General features: G+C 38.9%; 1 protein-coding gene across 3 annotated transcripts; it reads right to left on the bottom strand.

Annotated features, from left to right (window-relative positions):
* Window positions 1-159: 159 nt before the first annotated feature.
* LOC306873997 (protein GOLM2-like) lies at window positions 160-18877 on the bottom strand. 3 transcript variants are annotated; one of them, XM_079423644.1, is made up of 10 exons: window positions 17504-18877; window positions 8309-8363; window positions 7940-8042; window positions 7708-7795; window positions 7470-7611; window positions 7292-7375; window positions 6849-7163; window positions 6122-6250; window positions 4745-4912; window positions 167-1543 (listed from the first exon to the last, which is right to left on the bottom strand). In XM_079423644.1, exons 1-10 carry the CDS (start codon window positions 17828-17830, stop codon window positions 1467-1469), a joined length of 1488 nt encoding a protein of 495 aa, XP_079279770.1. In that variant the 5' UTR covers window positions 17831-18877; the 3' UTR covers window positions 167-1466. The 3 variants fall into 3 exon arrangements, with proteins under 3 accessions (XP_079279771.1, XP_079279770.1, XP_079279769.1); XM_079423645.1 differs by lacking the exon at window positions 4745-4912 and having other exon boundaries at window positions 160-1543; XM_079423643.1 differs by lacking the exon at window positions 167-1543 and having other exon boundaries at window positions 4490-4912.
* Between the last annotated feature and the right edge of the window lie 614 nt (window positions 18878-19491).

Here is a 19491-nt window from a genome sequence, read left to right as displayed (position 1 = left end):
AATTAAGCGAATTTCTATTCTATTCTTCTTCAGATGCTATCATATGGCACAAAGGCATTCCTTATGTGTCTTAGAGCAAAATATTTAGAAATATGGTCAATCTAAGGTGAATAGGTAACTTACACATTTCTATAAACGTTCTAAATGCAAACACAGTGAAACTTTATACAGAAAAATCATTTATTGTTACCGTAATGTAATCATTTATGTTTGTAAAGCAGCCTGGGACAAAATAACGAAGACTTCTGGGTGCTCTTCTTGATGCTACTACTTTCTATGCTTCAGTCACAGTGATAGGATTTGTACTTTTTCCAAAACAGGACCAGTTTATTTGAAATATAGAGTATTTTGTTAATTGCTATCCTTGGATTGCACTGCACAGCTGTGTAAGAAAGCCCAAACACCCATGTGACAGATCTCAAAAACAATCACAAGCTAAAAGAGTACATTCAGTATGCCAACCCTACCCATTTTTGTTTAATTATGAAACAAACACAAACAGTTAGGTCTATGATCATTATGTCCTTTTGAGAATTTAGCAATTTTACAGCATTCATTGTCACAGATTCCTCCTTATATGTACTGTACATCTACAGCTACCAGTAAGAAAGGAAGCAGGCCAACAGCTGTGATGAGTTTAGTCTGTGGCACAGAGTATTGCTTTTTTCCATTTTCGTGATGACCTACAGGCTGATTTACAAAGGCTGCCTTTTGCATGCAACAATGTCCTTACAAGACTCCATGTGCACTTCTGAGTGCTCCTTCACAATTAGAAAGAGTAAAAAAAAAAAAAAAACACATCTGGCCAATTAGTGTCATTATGTACCAGACAGAGGTTAAAAAGTTGAACAGCAACTTAATTGCATCTTCCCATAGTTTGCACTTCAATTCGGCAACAGCCGTAAAAAACGATAAAGGGTGTTCTTAAAAAAAAAAAAGACAACTGTTGTTGTAGAGGTCCTTTTAACCAGTAGTATCAATATGTTCCACTTAGTGAATCTAACAGAGAAATATTACTTCCGTATTATCTATTCACAGTAGTGTCCTCCAGTCCCTGGAGAAGGTTTTTTATCCAAAAAAAAAAAAAGACCACAACATTTTTCCAATATATTAGTCCCAAATCCCAATTCTGATAGACCTGTGCCACAGATGGGGCAAAAAAACAAAACATAAAACATGAAAACAATACTCTCAAATTAGGTCATGTGCAAGCAAACATTTGCAGCAGATCATGAAATCACTGTCGTATTAAAGTTGATTTAAACTCATCCGCAGTCACTGATTTCACAGCTGTAACCACTGAGACTCATTCCTCTCTGAAGACACTGAAATAGTTTGAATAGTCTGAATGTCTCCAATCATGATACCAAAATTGCAGGTGAAAACCAAAGTTCCTTTTCCTGGCTTGGCTACTTCACTGTCAGAAACATCCAAAGCTCAACGTAAAGGATTTTTGAGATGTTGAACTACAGGACATCAATGGCTTGATGTCTCTGTCCATAATCCACAGCCCTTTCACCTGGAGCCTCCCGATCTTCATCGTCTGAAAGATACAACAACAGGGATAATTACAATTCAGTGATTACAATTACAACAATGGCTGACTAACTCACTAGCGTAACTTTCATGGGTGAAGAAAAATATACCTATACACATTTAAACTAAAACTAGTGAAAGCTGCTAACGCCACATACACACTGCAAAGTTTTGGGAGTGACAACCATATTGTCTGAATCCTGTAATTAGGGCTGTGAAATCGTTTGTTTTCAATTAATCGATTTTACAGCCTACCATAAATGATCATTCTGTATGTAGGAATTACTCGACCAGAAGAGGCAGTGTTTGTCGTTTCTAAAAAGAGTTTGTTCCATACACAGTATTTGTTTATATTCAGTGCCTATAGAAAGTCTTCATACCCCTTCATTTTATTTAATTTTTTTCACATTTTATGTTGCGTTATTTTAAACTGCTTTAAATTATTTTTTCCCCCACATAAATCTACACCCCACTCACCATAATGACAAAGCAAAAACTGGATTTATCACAACTTTGCAAATGTATTAAAAAGGAAACACTGATAAAATGACATTGCACATTGAAGTCTTCATACCCTTTGCTTTGACACTTGAAATTTAGATCAGGAGCATTCCAGTTTCACTGGATCGTCTTTGATATGTTTCTATACTCTGACTGGAGTTAACCTGTGGCAAATTCAGTTGATAGGATATGATTTGGAAAGGCACACACACCTGTCTATATAAAGTTAAACAGCTGAAATGGATGTCAGAGCAAAAACTAAGCCAAGCGGTCAAAGGAATGGCCTGCAGAGCTGAGAGACAAGATTGTGTTGAGACAGATCTGGGGAAGACTACAGAAAAAAATTCTGCTGTGTTGAAGGTTCACACGAGCATTTGGCCTCCATAATCCTTAGTGGATGAAGATTGAAACAATCAGGACTCTTCCTAGATCTAGCCTCCTGCCCAAACGAAGCAATCGGAGAAGAAGGGTCTTGGTCTTTGGATCAAGACATTGATGGTCACTCCGGTTGAGCTCCATGATCTTATATGGAGACGGGAGAAACTTACAGAAGGACAAACATCACTGCGGCACTTTACCAATCTGGGATTGATGGCAAAGTGACCAAACTCAAGCTTCTTCCTCAGTAAACATACATGAAACCCTGATTTGAATTTACAAAAATACACCCAAATAACTCTGACAATGAAAAAAAAAAAAAATAATTCTCAGGTCTGATGAACCTCATTTCCTTATTCAGGTCTGAGGGAAACCAAGCACCGCTTATTAACTGCATAATACCATCCCAATGGTGAAGCACGGTGGTGGCTGTTTTTCAGTGGCAGGGACTGGGGAAGTGATCAGAGAAGACGGAAAAGCTGAATGTAGCTAAATACAGAGATATGCTTAATGAAAACCTGGTTCAGAGCATTCAGAACCTCAGACTGGGCTGAACGTTTACCTTCCAAGACAATGCAGGAGAGGCTTAGGGAATACTCTATGAACGTCCTCGAGAGGCCCAGCCAGAGCTGGGACTTGGAACCAATCAAGTCAAGTCTAGTCTGCTTTATTGTCAATTCTTCCACATGTACATGTGGATCAATTGACACATACAGAATTGACAATTTCAATTCTCTGCGCATACATACAGAGAATTGAAATTGCGTTACTCTCAGACCCTTGGTGCATACAGTTAAATCAGACATCTTTGGAGAAACCTATAAATGGCTGTCCAACGATGGTGCCCAGCCAACCTGACAGAGCTTGAGATGATCTAAAGAGAAGAATGGCAAAAAAAATAAAATAAAAAAAAATGCAGATGTGCAAAGCTTGTTGCATCATACCCAAAAAGGCCTGAGGCTGTAATTGTTGCCAAAGTGCTTTAAGTTTTGAGTTAAGGGTATGAAGACTTGTGCAATGTCATTTTTTAATTTTTTATAAATTTGCAAAGTTGTGATAAATCCAGTTTTTGCTTTGTCATTATGGTGAGTGGGGTGTAGATTTATGTGGGGGAAAAAATAATAATTTAAAGCAGTTTAACAACGCAACATAAAATTTGAAAAAAATTAAGGGGTATGAAGACTTTCTATAGGCACTGTAAGTGTCGTTGTCACTGCCTGTCCTTTTTGTTTACTAACAATTTTCAGATGGTAATTTTGTCAAAAATGGCATGTTTTTTTTTGTTTTCGTTTACAGCTGCCAAAATGTTTACTATATCATCTAGGGCTGCACGATATTGAAGACATGCGATATGCGCTAAGTTAATGCAATGTGCAATACATGTTAATGGTTTAAAATCTGTGTAAAATCAATTTAACTTATATTTAAATTAATTTAAAAAAATGAAAATAATATTATATAAAGTTTCACAACTTCTGAAAGTGAGCAGCAGTGTTTTACTGCAGCATTCAATAAAAATAATGTCAAATCTTAATTTAAAATAATTTAATATTGATTAAAACAATCCAAATGTAAATACTACTAACTCTCAACAGGGTGATGTATAGTTATAATCAACCAGAAAACTTAACATAACCTAATTGTTTGAGTTATTGAAAATATACTAGTTATTTGGAAATATCGTACAGCCCTAATATTAACCATAGTGTACACACACGAAACAAAAGTACAGGATTCATTCTTGCAGTTCCATGCAGTTGTCACTCTAGACTTTGCATTGTGAACATGGTCTAAGAGACATAGGGTTTACAACGGTCACAAGTGTTAAGTGATACAGATGCAAAAACTGGCAAAATGCATTAAGATGGCCCAGTCTACAAGGCTAAACAACAGTGACTTCAAAACAACTCATTTAAAATATCAAAACCCTAGTGAAAAGGATTCAACACAGGTGTTATGGTGTTCACATGCACTGGAAACACAACGTACACACAAGCACGCTGATTAGTAAAGACAATGACTGGAATGAGGCATGCTGGGAGAGAAGGTTCAGTCTCATAACCACATGATCCAGTAAGGTTAAGGATCTCACACTCATAACTTTCTCTCTCATTCACACATGCTCTCAGCACACTGAGGTGAGGGCTTCCTCCTCAATTGACCCCTTCCACAAGCCTTTCAAGCATTAGGCCAAACGAGCTGACAGTACTTCAGTATGCTGTGAGCCCATGATGACTGAACCAGCAGCTTAATTTAGCAGCACAGCAACAGCACAAGTGAGGGGGAGAGGAGACGGAATAGCAAAGCAGTCGCAATCCCCCTGGCTCACCTTGGACGTCTTCCTCCCCACCATCACCATCCTCTTCCTCATTGTAGGCCAGCTCGGCCTGCTTGTCCGCCTCATACTCACCCACGTTGCCATCATCCCCGTTATAGTCCGCCAGCTTATTGCCGTGTTGCGGATCTACAGGGGACTCATTTTCATCAAAGAAACGGCCTGCAGAGGCAGAGAAGGGCCCCATCAGGAAAGAGAGAGAAAGAAAAGGAGTAGCAAAATTTCCAAGTAGTAAAAGACGGGGAAAGAAGGACATTAAGGGAATAGTAAAAGAAAGCACAGAAACGCAAACAGATCAGAAGCATATTCACAAGAATAAAAAGTTAAGAAAGGACAAGATGAAACTACATGGAAAGTAATTGCGTATGCCACAATTTAGGCCAAAAAAAGCAAATAAAATCAACTGAGGACAACTGAGGAATGGAGTTGGTGGTAGAGGAGTTCACACAGATGAAAAGAGGGCTGGGTGGGATGGGGTACATGGTGGTGTGGAGGAGTTTAGCAGACGGAGCAAAGTCAGGCAGTGCAGTAATCAGCAGAGAACCCAATCTAACATTCAGCTTTACAATCTGCATTTCACACACTTATGCTCTGCCTGGGCTTCATATTCACACACATTCATTTGCTACCTCAGAGGAACTGATTTAAGACCGGATTGAATGGAGCCAGCTTATGTTGCATCAAACCCCAGAGAGAGTCTTAAAAGAATGGTTCACCCAAAAATGAAAATAATTTACTCGGCCTCATGTCATTTTTAAACCATGTTTATTTTTCTTAAGTGGAAACACAAAAACTTGAGAGAGAATTACCATCCACCTGTGTGATTGGTAATTCAAAAGCAGCTTGAACATTCTGCAGCTTGAACAATTTATGTGAGAGATATACTTTTAAGATGGGAGAGCCTAAAGACATGAAGGTAACCAATCAGCACTTTACGGAAACTCCCATATAAGAGAATATGGGAATATAAGTATCCGGTTGTTAAGTGTAAAGCCACGTCACGGCTTCTGGGTCCACTAAGGGTTTGCTGTAGTACAACCAAAATCCTGATTTTAGCCTTTATCTCCATACCAAAATCTCAATTGGCCTGACAGTGATTCATCTTTTCTGAGTTCTGAAAATACTGGTGTCTGGTACACCGTGAGCCCGGAGACTAGTGTACATTGTAATAAAAAAATTTGCTTAAAAGGTGCGCCATAAATGAATGGTGCTCATAAATTGGATTGAGATAGTATTTTCAAATTGAAAGAGTGGAGGCTTGGACCCAGAAACAGTATTTGATGTCACGACTTAGCAAGTGGATAGCTGAAGCTTTGTCTTGTTATCTTCAGAAACTGCACCTATGCCCACCTTGTACAATTTAATACTCACTCTGACGGTGACGTGGAAGGTCAGCAGGCGCAGGATCTCTGCCATTGTGCTGGTCAATGTGTTTGGGAAGGACCTGAGCTGGGTTAGGAGGAGGAGGAAGTCCAACTCCCTCTGCCTTTAAACCTTCAGCTAATGAAACAAAGACAGACAGCACTGGATATTAAAATATTATATTTCTGTAAGTAGAGGGATGTCACTTAATGGCATGACTCCAATCTCCATTATTCGTGTGTGAAAAAAACAGTTAAAGTAAAAATGTAAACTTCAATTATTGACAAAATGAGAAAAAAAGCATGAAAGCAGGACAGTAATAGAGATAATAATGAAATAATGAAAGAACAGAATCTCTACTACATGGCTTTCCCAGTACAAAGAAATCATGAACAAAACTATATTTGCATTGTCTGAAGGTGTGTGAGCAAATAGTGTTTTAAAAAGCTTTTTGGTAATGTCATCCAGAAATGGAGAAAACGGATGCAAAAAAAATTACAAAAAAGTATGAACAAAAAAGTAAAAAAGTATGAATAAAAAATACTTTCAGAAAAAGATGAAGTCATTTTAATACAGTTTTGAATTGTGTGTCATGCAATAGGGGAATTCTTACTGCCTGCATAGTAGCTATGTGTGAGAGTATATATCTGGTCCCTGCATCACATTTCTAGGACAACCAACAATTGAAAGGTGTTAGTATAAGCAATATAAGCACAGATAAAACATGACCTCTCACCTCCCAGCTGTCTGCGCTGCTCCCCAAACTCATCTGCCTTCATGGCTGCCTTATTATCTTTGTCAAACAGTATGGGTTTGTCTGCCACCGGCTTTGGAAGCTGTTGCTGCAAAGGTATGTCGTTGTTCCCCAAATTCAGGTTTTCATCGTGGGGCATGTCTGGTTGGTCCAACGGTTGCCCGCGGGCCAAATAATCCCCTGGTCTGGCACCGGCACCGGCACCAGCTCCGAACCCTGCCCTCTCCTCCTTCAGCAATATCGCAGCTTCTGCGGGCTCCATGTGCTTCTGCGGCGTGATGGCTGGCTTCTTTAGCACTGGAGAAACATGAAATGTGAATCTGAACTTTTTTCTTTTCAGCATGCTTCAGAGTCTTCTCTCTGTTACTCATCAGCGAGATGACTATTCTGTAGTTCATTTAATTATTTTACTTTGTGTTACTCACCAAACTGTGCATCTTCTATCTTGCCTACTTCACTGTCCTCAATGCCAGGCATTCCAGCATCGCTACCAGGTTTACCCATATCATCTTGAGTGTATGTGATAGAAAAAAAGAGAAGAGAATGAGATTTTTGTTCAACCAAAATGTTTATGCATCTGCTCGTTGAGGCTTTTCCCACTACCTTTAAGAAGTGGGCCATCATTTCGCCGTGCAGCCACTGTGTGGTGCTCTGCAGTGTCCTCCTCTTTTCTTTTGATGGACTGATCAAGATCCGCCTCCACCTGCCGACCCCCTGTGTCCACTTTACGATTCTCTAATAAACTCTGCAATGAAGAAGTTTTTTGTTTTATGCAAAATACAGAGTGTTAGTGGAGCCAAGTTGCAGTTTAAACTGACTATGCAAGTCATTCATATCCCACCTGTCTGAGTTTTGCAGCCTCTTCTACTCTTTTCTTGCTCTCTTCATATTCTGCCTTCAGCTCAGCTATTTGTCGGCCACACTGCAAGCTGCAATGCACATATTATATTATAGATTTATATTTACATGATCAACTAGTCTAACATTTTAACCAATCTCTAATGCAGGAATGGAAGGGCAAAGAAAACAAGACCCCTTTTTCTGGGTGGGGGTCCACCGGTGTTTGTATTCACCTCTCATATTCTAGCTTCTTTTCCAAATTGGTGCTGTTTTTCTGCACTTCCCTCAGTTGGTCTTCCTGTCGTATGACCTCCTGTCTCAACTCCTTTACCTGCTCTGTAAATGTGTACACACATACACACATTTAAACAAACATCACTACATGCCCCATTAGATCAGCAGTCCAAAACACTACAATATGAAATATTAGCCAACAGGATACCGTGATTTGTTTACATCAGTGTGAAGTAGAAAGAAACAAGACTGTATGAGAAAATGTACCAAAATAGTCGTGTACGTCACTTGCTTACACCACCACAACCCTATTCCACTAACACAGGGGCGATACTGGGAAGTAGCACCCTCTAGTGTGCACTTCTTACCTTTCAGTCTGTGAATCTCTGACATCTGGGCACTGACATCAATTTGCAGGTTATTCTAGAAAGCACACAAAAAAAAGTGAAAACAGGAATGCAACATTATACAAACATTACATTTTTAGAATATATGATGGCAATGGCAAACTTATTTATATAGCACTATTAATTACAACCCATGGCTGTCCGATGTGCTTTACAGCAAAGGAAAAATTGAAAAATAATAAAAATAATAAAAACATACACAATGTGCAATAAAAACAGTAAAATGTAAGACAAGAAAATATTAATTATCAAACAGATACGTTTTTAGGCTAGACTTAAAAGCAGATACAGAGGGAGCAAGTCTGATTGTGACAGGTAATTCATTCCAGAGTCTGGGGGCAACTACAGAAAATGCACGGTCACCTCTACACTTATACTTTGACCTTGGAATGAACAACAGTCTCTGGTTAGACGACCGAAGTGATCTACTGGAAAAATGTTCAATCAATAGGTCAGAAAGGTAAAATGGGGCCATTCCATTTAGAGATTTGTACACTGAGTAATATCAAATCTGTAGCACACAGGCAACCAGTGAAGAGAGCGTAAAATTGGAGTGATGTGGTCCCGTTTTCAAGTACTTGTGAGCAGTCTGGCTGCTGCATTTTGAACTAACTGTAATCGGGAAAGAGCTGATTGGCTAATCCCAACATATAATTACAGTAATCCAGCCTGGAAGTTATAAAGGCATGGATTACTTTTTCAAAGTTTTTGAAAGAGAGAAATTACTTTACTTTTGATAGCATTCGCAACTGAAAAAAAGCACGATTTCACAACCAAGTTTATCTGCTTATCAAATTTCAAAGACTCAAAGACAACACCCAGGTTTTTCACCGATGTCTTCAAACAAGACAGCCTACCAAGATTTGTTTTGGGATTATGAATTGAATCTGAAGAACCAAAAACTATTATTTCCGTTTTACTTTCATTAAAATTCAGGAAGTTTAGAGACAACCAGGACTTCACATCTGACAAGCAAGCCATGATGAATCCTTTAAGGGTTTAGTCAGGAAAAACACAACAAATTCAATAACTGAGTACCTAAAAGCAACAACTAATTTGCTATAAAATAATACAAACTGGATAAACAGAACACAGCATAAAAAGTTAAACAATATAACAGTACACATATACATAATTGTCTATATAATATTTGTTTTATACAATTTATACAAGTGATTTATTTTCTTACATTTTACTTTTCCCCCAATTTCCACATCTAAAATGTCACCAGCCCAACTTTTTGAGTGCTATAAACAAGGCTGGATTATTATATATAGTGAATAATCTCAAAATCTAAATTATTTATAAATATATTTCAAAAGTTTGGGGTCAGTTAGACCTTGTTTTTGAAAGAGGTCTCTTATGCTCACCAAGATATTTATTTGCCCAAACAGAGTGACATATTACCCATTTCTTACAGGAAATTTTCCTATTTTAATATATTTAAAATGTAATTCTCTTCTGTGAAGGCAAACCTAAATTTTTTGCATCCAAACTCCAGTCTTCTATAATGTTATTAGGCCTATAACTTCAATGTTGGAAAAAAATAAATAAATAAATAAATATATATATATAATTTTTTATTGGTTTCTGTATTTATAAATCAAACCATCCCCTGGACGTTTTGAACCCATGAGAAACTGTATGAAGCTGCCTACACGCTCTTCAGCATCACCTCTTTTATGAGTCAAAAAGTATTGTTGTCCAATTTCTTTCCAATGATCCACAGTAAGAGAATTCAATCTCCAGAGCTTTACTGCTGTAAGAGAGTCGGCTGTGATTTTGCGATAGGATTGAGAGGGGAAAGCTCAGAGGGAAGTGTAATCAAGATGACAAATTCACAGAGGGGAACATGGACAGTCAGAGCTTCAGTTTGCTGAGAGCAGAGCCCTGGCTCAAAGCACAAGACAAGATGATAGTCAGCAAGGCAAATTAAGCTGCAAGGGCAGCGGACATAAGGACTGAGCAATGTGATATTACAGGGTCCCGATAAGCCTTGAACTACTGCTACCGGCAGAACAGGAGGAGGAAATACAGCAAAATAGCAGTCTACTGCACTGTGTGTATGCAGAACTCACTAACACAGCTGAAGGGTCAGCTAAATGTCTATGCATGCTCATCCTAATGATTTGTACGGATGCTTCATCTAATCAATATAAATTTGTAAAAAAAAAAAAAAAAAAAAAAAAGTGAGGGAGCCAGCTTAAATAGTTTAGTTTCCAGTGTTTGTTTTCCAAACCTACGCCTCCATCTATTACTCTTCTGACACCTAAGAGGAAGGAGAGGCTTGCAGATACTCTCAGACACAATGAAGCCAAAGAGGTGTATAATATCTGGAGAAAACTGTTTGCATTCCCATTAATCTCAGTGACAGCTGCTAGACTGGCATCTACAAACTGGAAGCTAACAGCCAGTCCTTACACTTACCCATACACTAGTACCACACGTCTACTGCAGATTCCACTATTAGGCTGATCAGTCACCCGATTTAAAGTAGAAATCACACACAGGCAGAGGTGGGTAGAGTACCCAAAAACTGTACTCAAGTAAAAGTACTTGTAGAAATATTTACTCAAGTAAAAGTAAAAGTAATAGTCTAAATAGTTACTTGAGTAAGAGTAAAAAAGTATCGGATAAAAAAACTACTCAAGTAGTTAGTTACTATTTGGATCATATAGGTACTGAATATAGTCTATTTTTATTTAGATATATAGATTACATTTATGTAATGTGTATGTGTACACACACACACACACAGCCAAATATATATATATATATATATTAATGTAATTTATTTCAGTGATGCAAATCAGAATTTTCATCAGCCTTTACCCCAGTCTTCAGAGTCGCATAATCCTTCAGAAATCATGTTGATTTATTATCAGTGCTGCTCTTTTTAGCTTTCTATTCATCAAAGAATACTGAACAAAATGTCACAGGTTCCAAAAAATATTAAGCAGCAAAACTGTTTCCAACACTGGTAATAAATCGATATATTATAATGATTTCTGAAGGATCATATGACTCCGAAAACTGGAGTAACAGCTGATGAAAATTCTGATTTGCATCACTGAATTAAATTATATTTTAAAGTAAATTAATTATGCATTATCCTATAACCTCTGACACTGAAACCTCTGAAAACGCCTCACATGACTGCTCTGAACATAACGAAACAAATGTATATTGACGGATCTTCTGTTCTGCAAAATGTAAACAAATGTAGCCTATATTTTTGTAAGCGTAAATATTGTAATAATATGAATATTAATTGTCTCTAGAACAGGCCGCGCGCCGCTGCGCAGAGCTAACGCGGGTTCCGCGGGTGTTCATTTCATACTCTGTGACAGCTTATTTAATGTATAAATGATACATTGTATTTAATGTAAGGTACATGTACAACAAACTGGTAATGTCATAGTGGTATCGTGGCCTATACCTGTGGAACAGTAGACAGCACACGCGGTGTTCATCTAATAAAAGATCTTCATATACCTCTACCAAACAAGCCTTTGCAGATTTGCTTTCAACTGACTGTAGATCCAAAGCCACGTCTTCAGCGCTCTTGATGTTCTTAAACTCTCTGTTATCTGAGAGAGATCCGCTTCAGAGACTCAGCGCGTGCGGCAGATGAACTGAACGAATCATTCAAACTGATTCGCGAACCGATTCACTGGTTTGCCAACTGGTTTGATAAAGCCTTTAAACAGAATCGACTCAAAAGAATGAATCATTCGCGAATGGGCATCGTTCATTGCCCAGAGAAAAGTAGACGAAGCATTTTTAACTTGTATTGCATTAAGATACAGTAACGAGAGGAGAGTCGCCCACAGTAACTAAGTAAAAGTACCGTTTTTTCTCTAAAAATATACCCGAGTAAGAGTAAAAGTACCCATTTTAAAATATACTCAAAGTATTAGTTACCCAAAAAATGTACTCAAGTAAATGTAACGAAGTAAATGTAACTCGTTTCTACCCACCTCTGGTCTCCACCTTTGGTTTACTGGACAGGAAACAGGATGACATTCCCAGAAGGGAACAGATCCTATTCCCAAACCCATGACACATGGACAAGATATAAAATGACACCATGAAAAGGCATAAAATTAGACTCTCTTTATGAGAGATGCAAGCATAAGCGTTGCCCTGATCAGTTAAGGAGCGATGTAACTTCAGTCCATCAAAATATGTAGTACTGCTACTGACAGGTATTGAAGATCTAGGAGCTTTATCAAGACAATTCACTCACTTAATTCAGTTACTTGTCAATTTTGTATGTTTCTGAATGATAATATGCTGGTTTCCAGCACTTTTTCTGTCAAAAAGTGTCTTTAAAAGTGTCTTTAAAAAAGAAAGAAAGAAAAAAAATCTGACCCCAAACTTTTGAATAGTTTATATTGTAACAAAATCTCTATTTGCACTGTTCTTTTTAACTTTTTAAAAATATCATCACAGGTCCCAAAAATACAGTATATTAAAATAGAAAACATTTATTTTAAATTGCAATAATATTTCACAATATTATTTTGTGAAATAATATTCAGTATATTTTTATTAAATAGATACAGCCTTGATGAGCATAAGAAACTTTATTGATCCCAACTTTTGAACTGCAGTGTATTGTACAGTAAAAATGTTTTCTCAGGTAACCTAAAATATACATCATTTAGTTACATCAAGGGTCAAATCAAATATAAATAGCACATTAAAGTTAAAAGTTACGTGCTGTACAGGTCTGGTATAAAGAATGCTTTTGCTCAGGTGCCTGAAATGTCCGCCCAATAGAGAAAAGTTTTGCTCAGCAAGAAAAAACATTTGAGGGAACATTGCTCCCACGGGTCCTTAAATTTGATACAACTAAACTGAAGAGTTTTTAAATACTTTAAATGGTGTAAGAAATAATTTTTCAAATTGCCGTAAATAGACTTTTCAGAATTCTGCAGATACCTTGTAAATAGTAAAATAAAACTCTTTCCTTGATATTCGTTGATATTTGTGTATTGAAAATGTTTTTGATTGACATTTATGGTCTTTATTTTATCTGGGCTAGTTAAATTAATTTTCGGGCTACCTGCCCGAAGGGCTACCAGGGATTGTTTTGTTTTATATAAATAATTAATATATATATATATATATATATATATATATATATATATATATATATATATATATATATATATATATATACACACACACGCATACATACACAGTGGGTACGGAAAGTATTCAGACCCCCTTAAATTTTTCACTCTTTGTTATATTGCAGCCATTTGCTAAAATCATTTAAGTTCATTTTTTTATCCTCATTAACACAGCACCCCATATTGACAGAAAAACACAGAATTGTTGACATTTTTGGAGATTTATTAAAAAAGAAAAACTGAAATATCACATGGTCTTAAGTATTCAGACCCTTTGCTCAGTATTTAGTAGAAGCACCCTTTTGATCTAATACAGCCATGAGTCTTTTTGGGAAAGATGCAACAAGTTTTTCACACCTGGATTTGGGGATCCTCTGCCATTCCTCCTTGCACATCCTCTCCAGTTCTGTCAGGTTGGATGATAAACGTTGGTGGACAGCCATTTTTAGGTCTCTCCGGAGATGCTCAATTGGGTTTAAGTCAGGGCTCTGGCTGGGCCATTCAAGAACAGTCACGGAGTTGTTGTGAAGCCACTCCTTTGTTATTTTAGCTGTATGCTTAGGGTCATTGCCTTGTTGGAAGGTAAACCTTCGGCCCAGTCTGAGGTCCTGAGCACTCTGGACAAGGTTTTCGTCCAGGATATCCCTGTACTTGGCCGCATTCATCTTTCCTTCGATTGCAACCAGTCATCCTGTCCCTGCAGCTGAAACACACCTCCACAGCATGATGTTGCCACCATCATGCTTCACTGTTGGGACTGTATTGGACAGGTGATGAGCAGTGCCTGGCTTTCTCCACACATACGGCTTAGAATTAAGGCCAAAATCTTGGTCTCATCAGACCAGAGAATCTTATTTCTCACCATCTTGTGGTCCTTCAGGTATTTTTTTGTGTCTTGCACTGAGGAGAGGCTTCCGTCGGGCCACTCTGCCATAAAGCCCCGACTGGTAGAGGGCTGCAGTGATGGTTGACTTTCTACAACTTTCTCCCATCTCCCGACTGCATCTCTGGAGCTCAGCCACAGTGATCTTTGGGTTCTTCTTTACCTCTCTCACCAAGGCTCTTCTCCCCCGATAGCTCAGTTTGACTGGACGGCCAGCTCTAAGAAGGGTTCTGGTCGTCCCAAACGTCATCCATTTAAGGATTATGGATGCCACTGTGCTCTTAGGAACCTTAAGTGCAGCAGAAATTGTTTTGTAACCTTGGCCAGATCTGTGCCACAATTCTGTCTCTGAGCTCTTCAGGCAGTTCCTTTGACCTCATGATTCTCATTTGCTCTGCCATGCACTGTGAGCTGTAAGGTCTTATGTAGACAGGTGCATGGCAGAGCAAATGAGAATCATGAGGTCAAAGGAACTGCCTGAAGAGCTCAGAGACAGAATCATGGCAGAGCTTATGTTTCCTAATCAAGTCCAGTCAGTATAATCAAACACAGCTGGACTCAAATGAAGGTGTAGAACCATCTCAAGGATGATCCGAAGAAATGGACAGCACCTGAGTTAAATATATGAGTGTCACAGCAAAGGGTCTGAATACTTAGGACCATGTGATATTTCAGTTTTTCTTTTTTTAATAAATCTTCAAAAATGTCAACAATTCTGTGTTTTTCTGTCAATATGGGGTGCTGTGTGTGTACATTAATGAGGAAAAAAAATTAACTTAAATGATTTTAGCAAATGGCTGCAATATAACAAAGAGTGAAAAATTTAAGGGGGTCTGAATACTTTCCGTACCCACTGTATATGAGAAAGTTAAGTTATAGCAAATAAACCAGGACGCATGCTATAAATCAATATTTCAGTTAATTCAGACTGTACAAGGTTTCAAAGCTTCAGTGTGCCTCCTAAAACATGAGCACATTTTACAAGTACTGGTATAGGCAATGAATGTGAAAGGGTAATAATCTGTAAAGGGGCCTGAGCGAACAATTTTGACCAAACATTTGCTGCAGCACAGCATCAATTTATAAAAGTACAGGGCATCCAAATGCACATGGAATATCAATGCTCATATACCCCGTTCCCCTTTCCAGGTAGACAGAACCCAGGCAGAAATGAGTCTCAAAATCGAACTTCTGCAACAGTGACATCTTCCACATCACCCTCTTCTCACAATAACCAATTGATCCATTTGTAAACCACAGGTTGAAAATGATAATGGAGGAAGCAGGAGTGCTATAGAGCAATAAATGGAATGAATGTTATCCAAATTATTCTCAAAATACATATTCCTCCTAATAGTTAACTAAATAAGCAATCATGACTGCTTTCTAGCCCTAGTAGTATCAACACACTCCCAACAATTATGTTGATATAATATCAAGAACAAAGAGAGACACAGAGGGCAGTGTAGGAAGACCTGGAGATGTTAAGGAGTGTGAGGGGGGAGGGGGGGGAGGGGGGGGGGGGGGGGGGGGGGCTCTCACAGCCCTGTGCACACAGATGGGCCCTGACCATGAGCTCTCAGCTGTGACATACAACCACAGGGAAGCCCACGGCTTGAATCCATAAAGACCAGGATGCTCTCTGTCCCGTCAGCTCACTTTTTTAGTGTACTGATGTTAATGGTGCAGGGATATCCAGTATATCAAGACACAAATTTTTAAGAGCATCTTAACACAAACATCTTAATTTTATATATAGTTTGTGTACAGAATTTTCATTGGAAGTCTGTATATATATTCCTATTACACTGAAAGTAAATCAGCACAGCAAAAGTCAGTGCTGCCGTCTGTCATGCAACCTGCTGACTGAACATGTCACACAAAAGGAAAACTGCCTTATCTGCAGGCATAACTAGTAGAACAGGCACAAAGGTTACAGTTAATATAAGCAACTGCCTGCTTCTTTAGAGAAAGTATGTAATCTGCTTTTAAATGCACTGTGTATGAAAAAACCTGGTGAAATATATTTACTATATTTCCAGAAAAACAGAATGTTTCCTGAAACAAGGCACTATTAGACAAGCCAATCGCCTACACAACTTTGTTTGCATGAACTAAGCAACACAAGTAATAATTAAACCTTCTCCAAATGCCCAAAGGGCTAAACCAACAGACTTACAGGATTTGCACTGATCATAATATAGAGACTGCCATGGCTAGGTTTCCCAAACACACTGTAATCCTAAACTGACCGTAGCTCCATTGGAGACAATTGGTTCTACGATCAACATGGGCTTATAATACTTTTGGGAACCACAGCCATGGTTAGTCATTGTTTTAGACAGTGCCACCTGGAGTCATTATTATAACCATCGTTCCATCCTGAAGATAAACCTATAGAATGCCCTCATATTTGCATAACATCTGTAACTCTGTGAAGAATTATTTAACAGTGGCTGATGGTCAGCTCAGCTTAATGACACAGGCTCAACTAATGGTCAACACTTTGTACATTTGCTAAACAAACATGTTTATGCAATATTTATTCAATGCACAAAAATGTGTGAAAAACAGTGCATTACCCAATGGTTAACTGGATTTGAAAAAGATGCCGAAAACCTTGAAAATGGCCAAATATCAGCGAGTTTATTGGTCTGGATGATAAATGGGTCTTCACTATGATACAATGTGATGATAATGAAAGTTGTCAATTAAAGTAATTAAAAGTGTTACTGAGAAAATCTAGCTTTTCATACAAAAGGTCCGCGTGTGACAGAGTCTGGGTGGGAGGTCTGTAACGTTTGAAAACCCCTGATAAGTTCTGTCAGAAGTACCCAAGCAAAACAATCATTTGCAAGGATGTAAGGCATGACAGTGGCTGGAACCAAAGACAGAAGATAAATTTATAATGCATGTTCACATCTTACAGCACATTAGTGATGTGTATATATTTATAAAGGAAACCCTGGAGTTGGGTACTTGGACTCGGACTGCAATTGTGAATGAACTTGGACGAACTCGGGTGGACTCGGATATTTGACGCAGAAATTTTTAATTAAAAGACATTAATAAACGTCTCCCACTTAAAACTCAGTTGGACTCGGATCCTACACTGCCTTTTCCCTCACCCACCTTCTCATCGGTGCAGGCTTTGACCAGCGCATCCCTGGCCTGCAGCTTGCTCTCCAGCACGCTGTAGTCTCCGTCCTTCTGGTCGATCTGTTTCCGGTGCGTGTCCACCTGCATCATCAGCTCGGAGTTTCTCTTCTCCAGGCGCGAGCGCGCCGCGTCCGTGCGCTTCACCTGCGTCTGCATCTCGGCCAGCTCGTCCAGCAGCCGCCCGTGCTTAGTGGACACGCTCCAGTAGTTAAACGACACAATGATGATAATCACCAATAACACAATCAGGATGAAGGACGGGAGGCGACCTCCACGTCGATTCGCGCCGAAGCCGATCATCGCGCAATCGAAGAGGCGCACCGATTACGATCTCTGGCTTTGTGTGAGCGGCGCCGCACGTAAAAACAAGAAACTGCTGATGTGGCCACTGCTCTGCTAAGTTATCTAACTTATCTTGAAAGATTTCTGTTCTTCCCCATTCCGCTTACAGCAACCTTGAAGTGTCCTGAAGTTGGTGACACAACTACTTTGACGCTTCCTCCGTATCCCTTCCGCACAGTTGGCGATTTCAAGCGTTTCCTTGTTTGCATTCATGCAACGCCACTGTCAGTAGATCAAACACATCAACACACACAGGCGACGCGGCCTATGAGAGCTGAAGCGAGCTAACGGCGCACAGCCATGAGCTTCCCGTTCTCCGCCTGATCCTACAACATTTAATAACGCATTTTTATTCGGTTACGGTCATCTCTGCAGATCTGCCGTCACGCTCGTGTGATAAATACACTTCTCGGCTGTATGTTAGCTAGTTATACCCTCGCTAAAGTAGCATGCGTGGAGCAACAGCCGTGCGTTAGCTTCAGTTCAACAACGCGATACCGATTTCTCCTGAACACACAAAGCCAACTCGAAATTGAGCATGTAAACAAATCTATTACTATTAGCAACAAAGCACTAATAGGCTATTAGACCGTTAGCGTTACATCTGACACCGCCAGCAAGGCCAGATTTACAGTCTTCAGCACATGCACAATAATAAGTACCTGATATAAAACAACACAGTATAAACAAACCGAAACGATGCGTTTAACTCGTCTCTGAATGCAATTCCATGCAGGGAAGACTATAAGTTACATACACCGCTAGCTCGAGAGTTCGCTTATACTGTAACTCAACTCCAGCCTTCCTCGTCTCGGTCCTGCAGAATGCATGCGCAAACACCGTGTATTTGTGCGCACGCACGCACATAAGTAAACGCGTCAGGAAAATATCATATTTTGAAATCGTGTCCTTATATTGTTGTATATCTTAATGCCAGGTTGGACGTCTCGACAAAAACCAGAAAAAATGTCGTCCAGCGTGTAAGGTGTACAGAGGAACGTGATTGACAGCTACAACAACCAATCAGTGAATACAACCGTACACTTTAGACGTATCTGATTGGCTGTGGGCGTTACTGCTTCTGTCGCTCAATCTTAATTGGACGCTCAAATAATAAGAGAAGGTGGGGTATATGGCACTAGAATGAACGTTCTCATTAGCCAGAACGTCTCTTTTGCCCTACCTATTCCGGGATGTTGCTCATTAATATGTCGTTTTTCTATAGATGTATTTTTTTATATATAAAATAAATACATTCATTTAATGCATGAGGTTGATTTGAATAGATCAGCTAGTTGAGGCTATAAAGTGTAAAAGCCACAGTAAATGCCTATCTACAGATGATTTAAACAAGTAGTTGCCATCTAGGTAACAAATAATCTCCCTCCCTGTCAAGGGCCCTTAGAATAGATTAGGAACCGAAACAAAGATTTTAAGCAGAGCAAATACTGCTGAACATGGATTTTCATTGCCATAAAATAAACCTGAAATAAGCCTGCTTTTCGTTTGGAGCCCATTACAAAAATTCAAAGCACACACAAACACTCAAGACCTTATTAGAGTAGTACTTATGTAACTCATTCAAACAAACAATGACTTGAGGATCTATAACGAGTCTA

The sequence above is a fragment of the Barbus barbus genome, assembly GCF_936440315.1.
Source record: "Barbus barbus genome assembly, chromosome: 1".
Classification (NCBI taxonomy): domain Eukaryota; kingdom Metazoa; phylum Chordata; class Actinopteri; order Cypriniformes; family Cyprinidae; genus Barbus; species Barbus barbus.
This window is presented reverse-complemented; position numbering and strand designations above follow the sequence as displayed.

Bases quoted from the DNA above. Each gene is read 5' to 3' on its own strand.
- LOC306873997 (XM_079423643.1), bottom strand. From the start codon at position 17,830: ATGATCGGCTTCGGCGCGAATCGACGTGGAGGTCGCCTCCCGTCCTTC. The intron at 8,364-17,503 runs GTGGGTGAGGGA...TGTGCTTTCTAG, and splicing joins AAGCCTGCACCGATGAGAAG to AATAACCTGCAAATTGATGT. The intron at 7,796-7,939 runs GTGAATACAAAC...TGTGCATTGCAG, and splicing joins AAGAAGCTAGAATATGAGAG to CTTGCAGTGTGGCCGACAAA.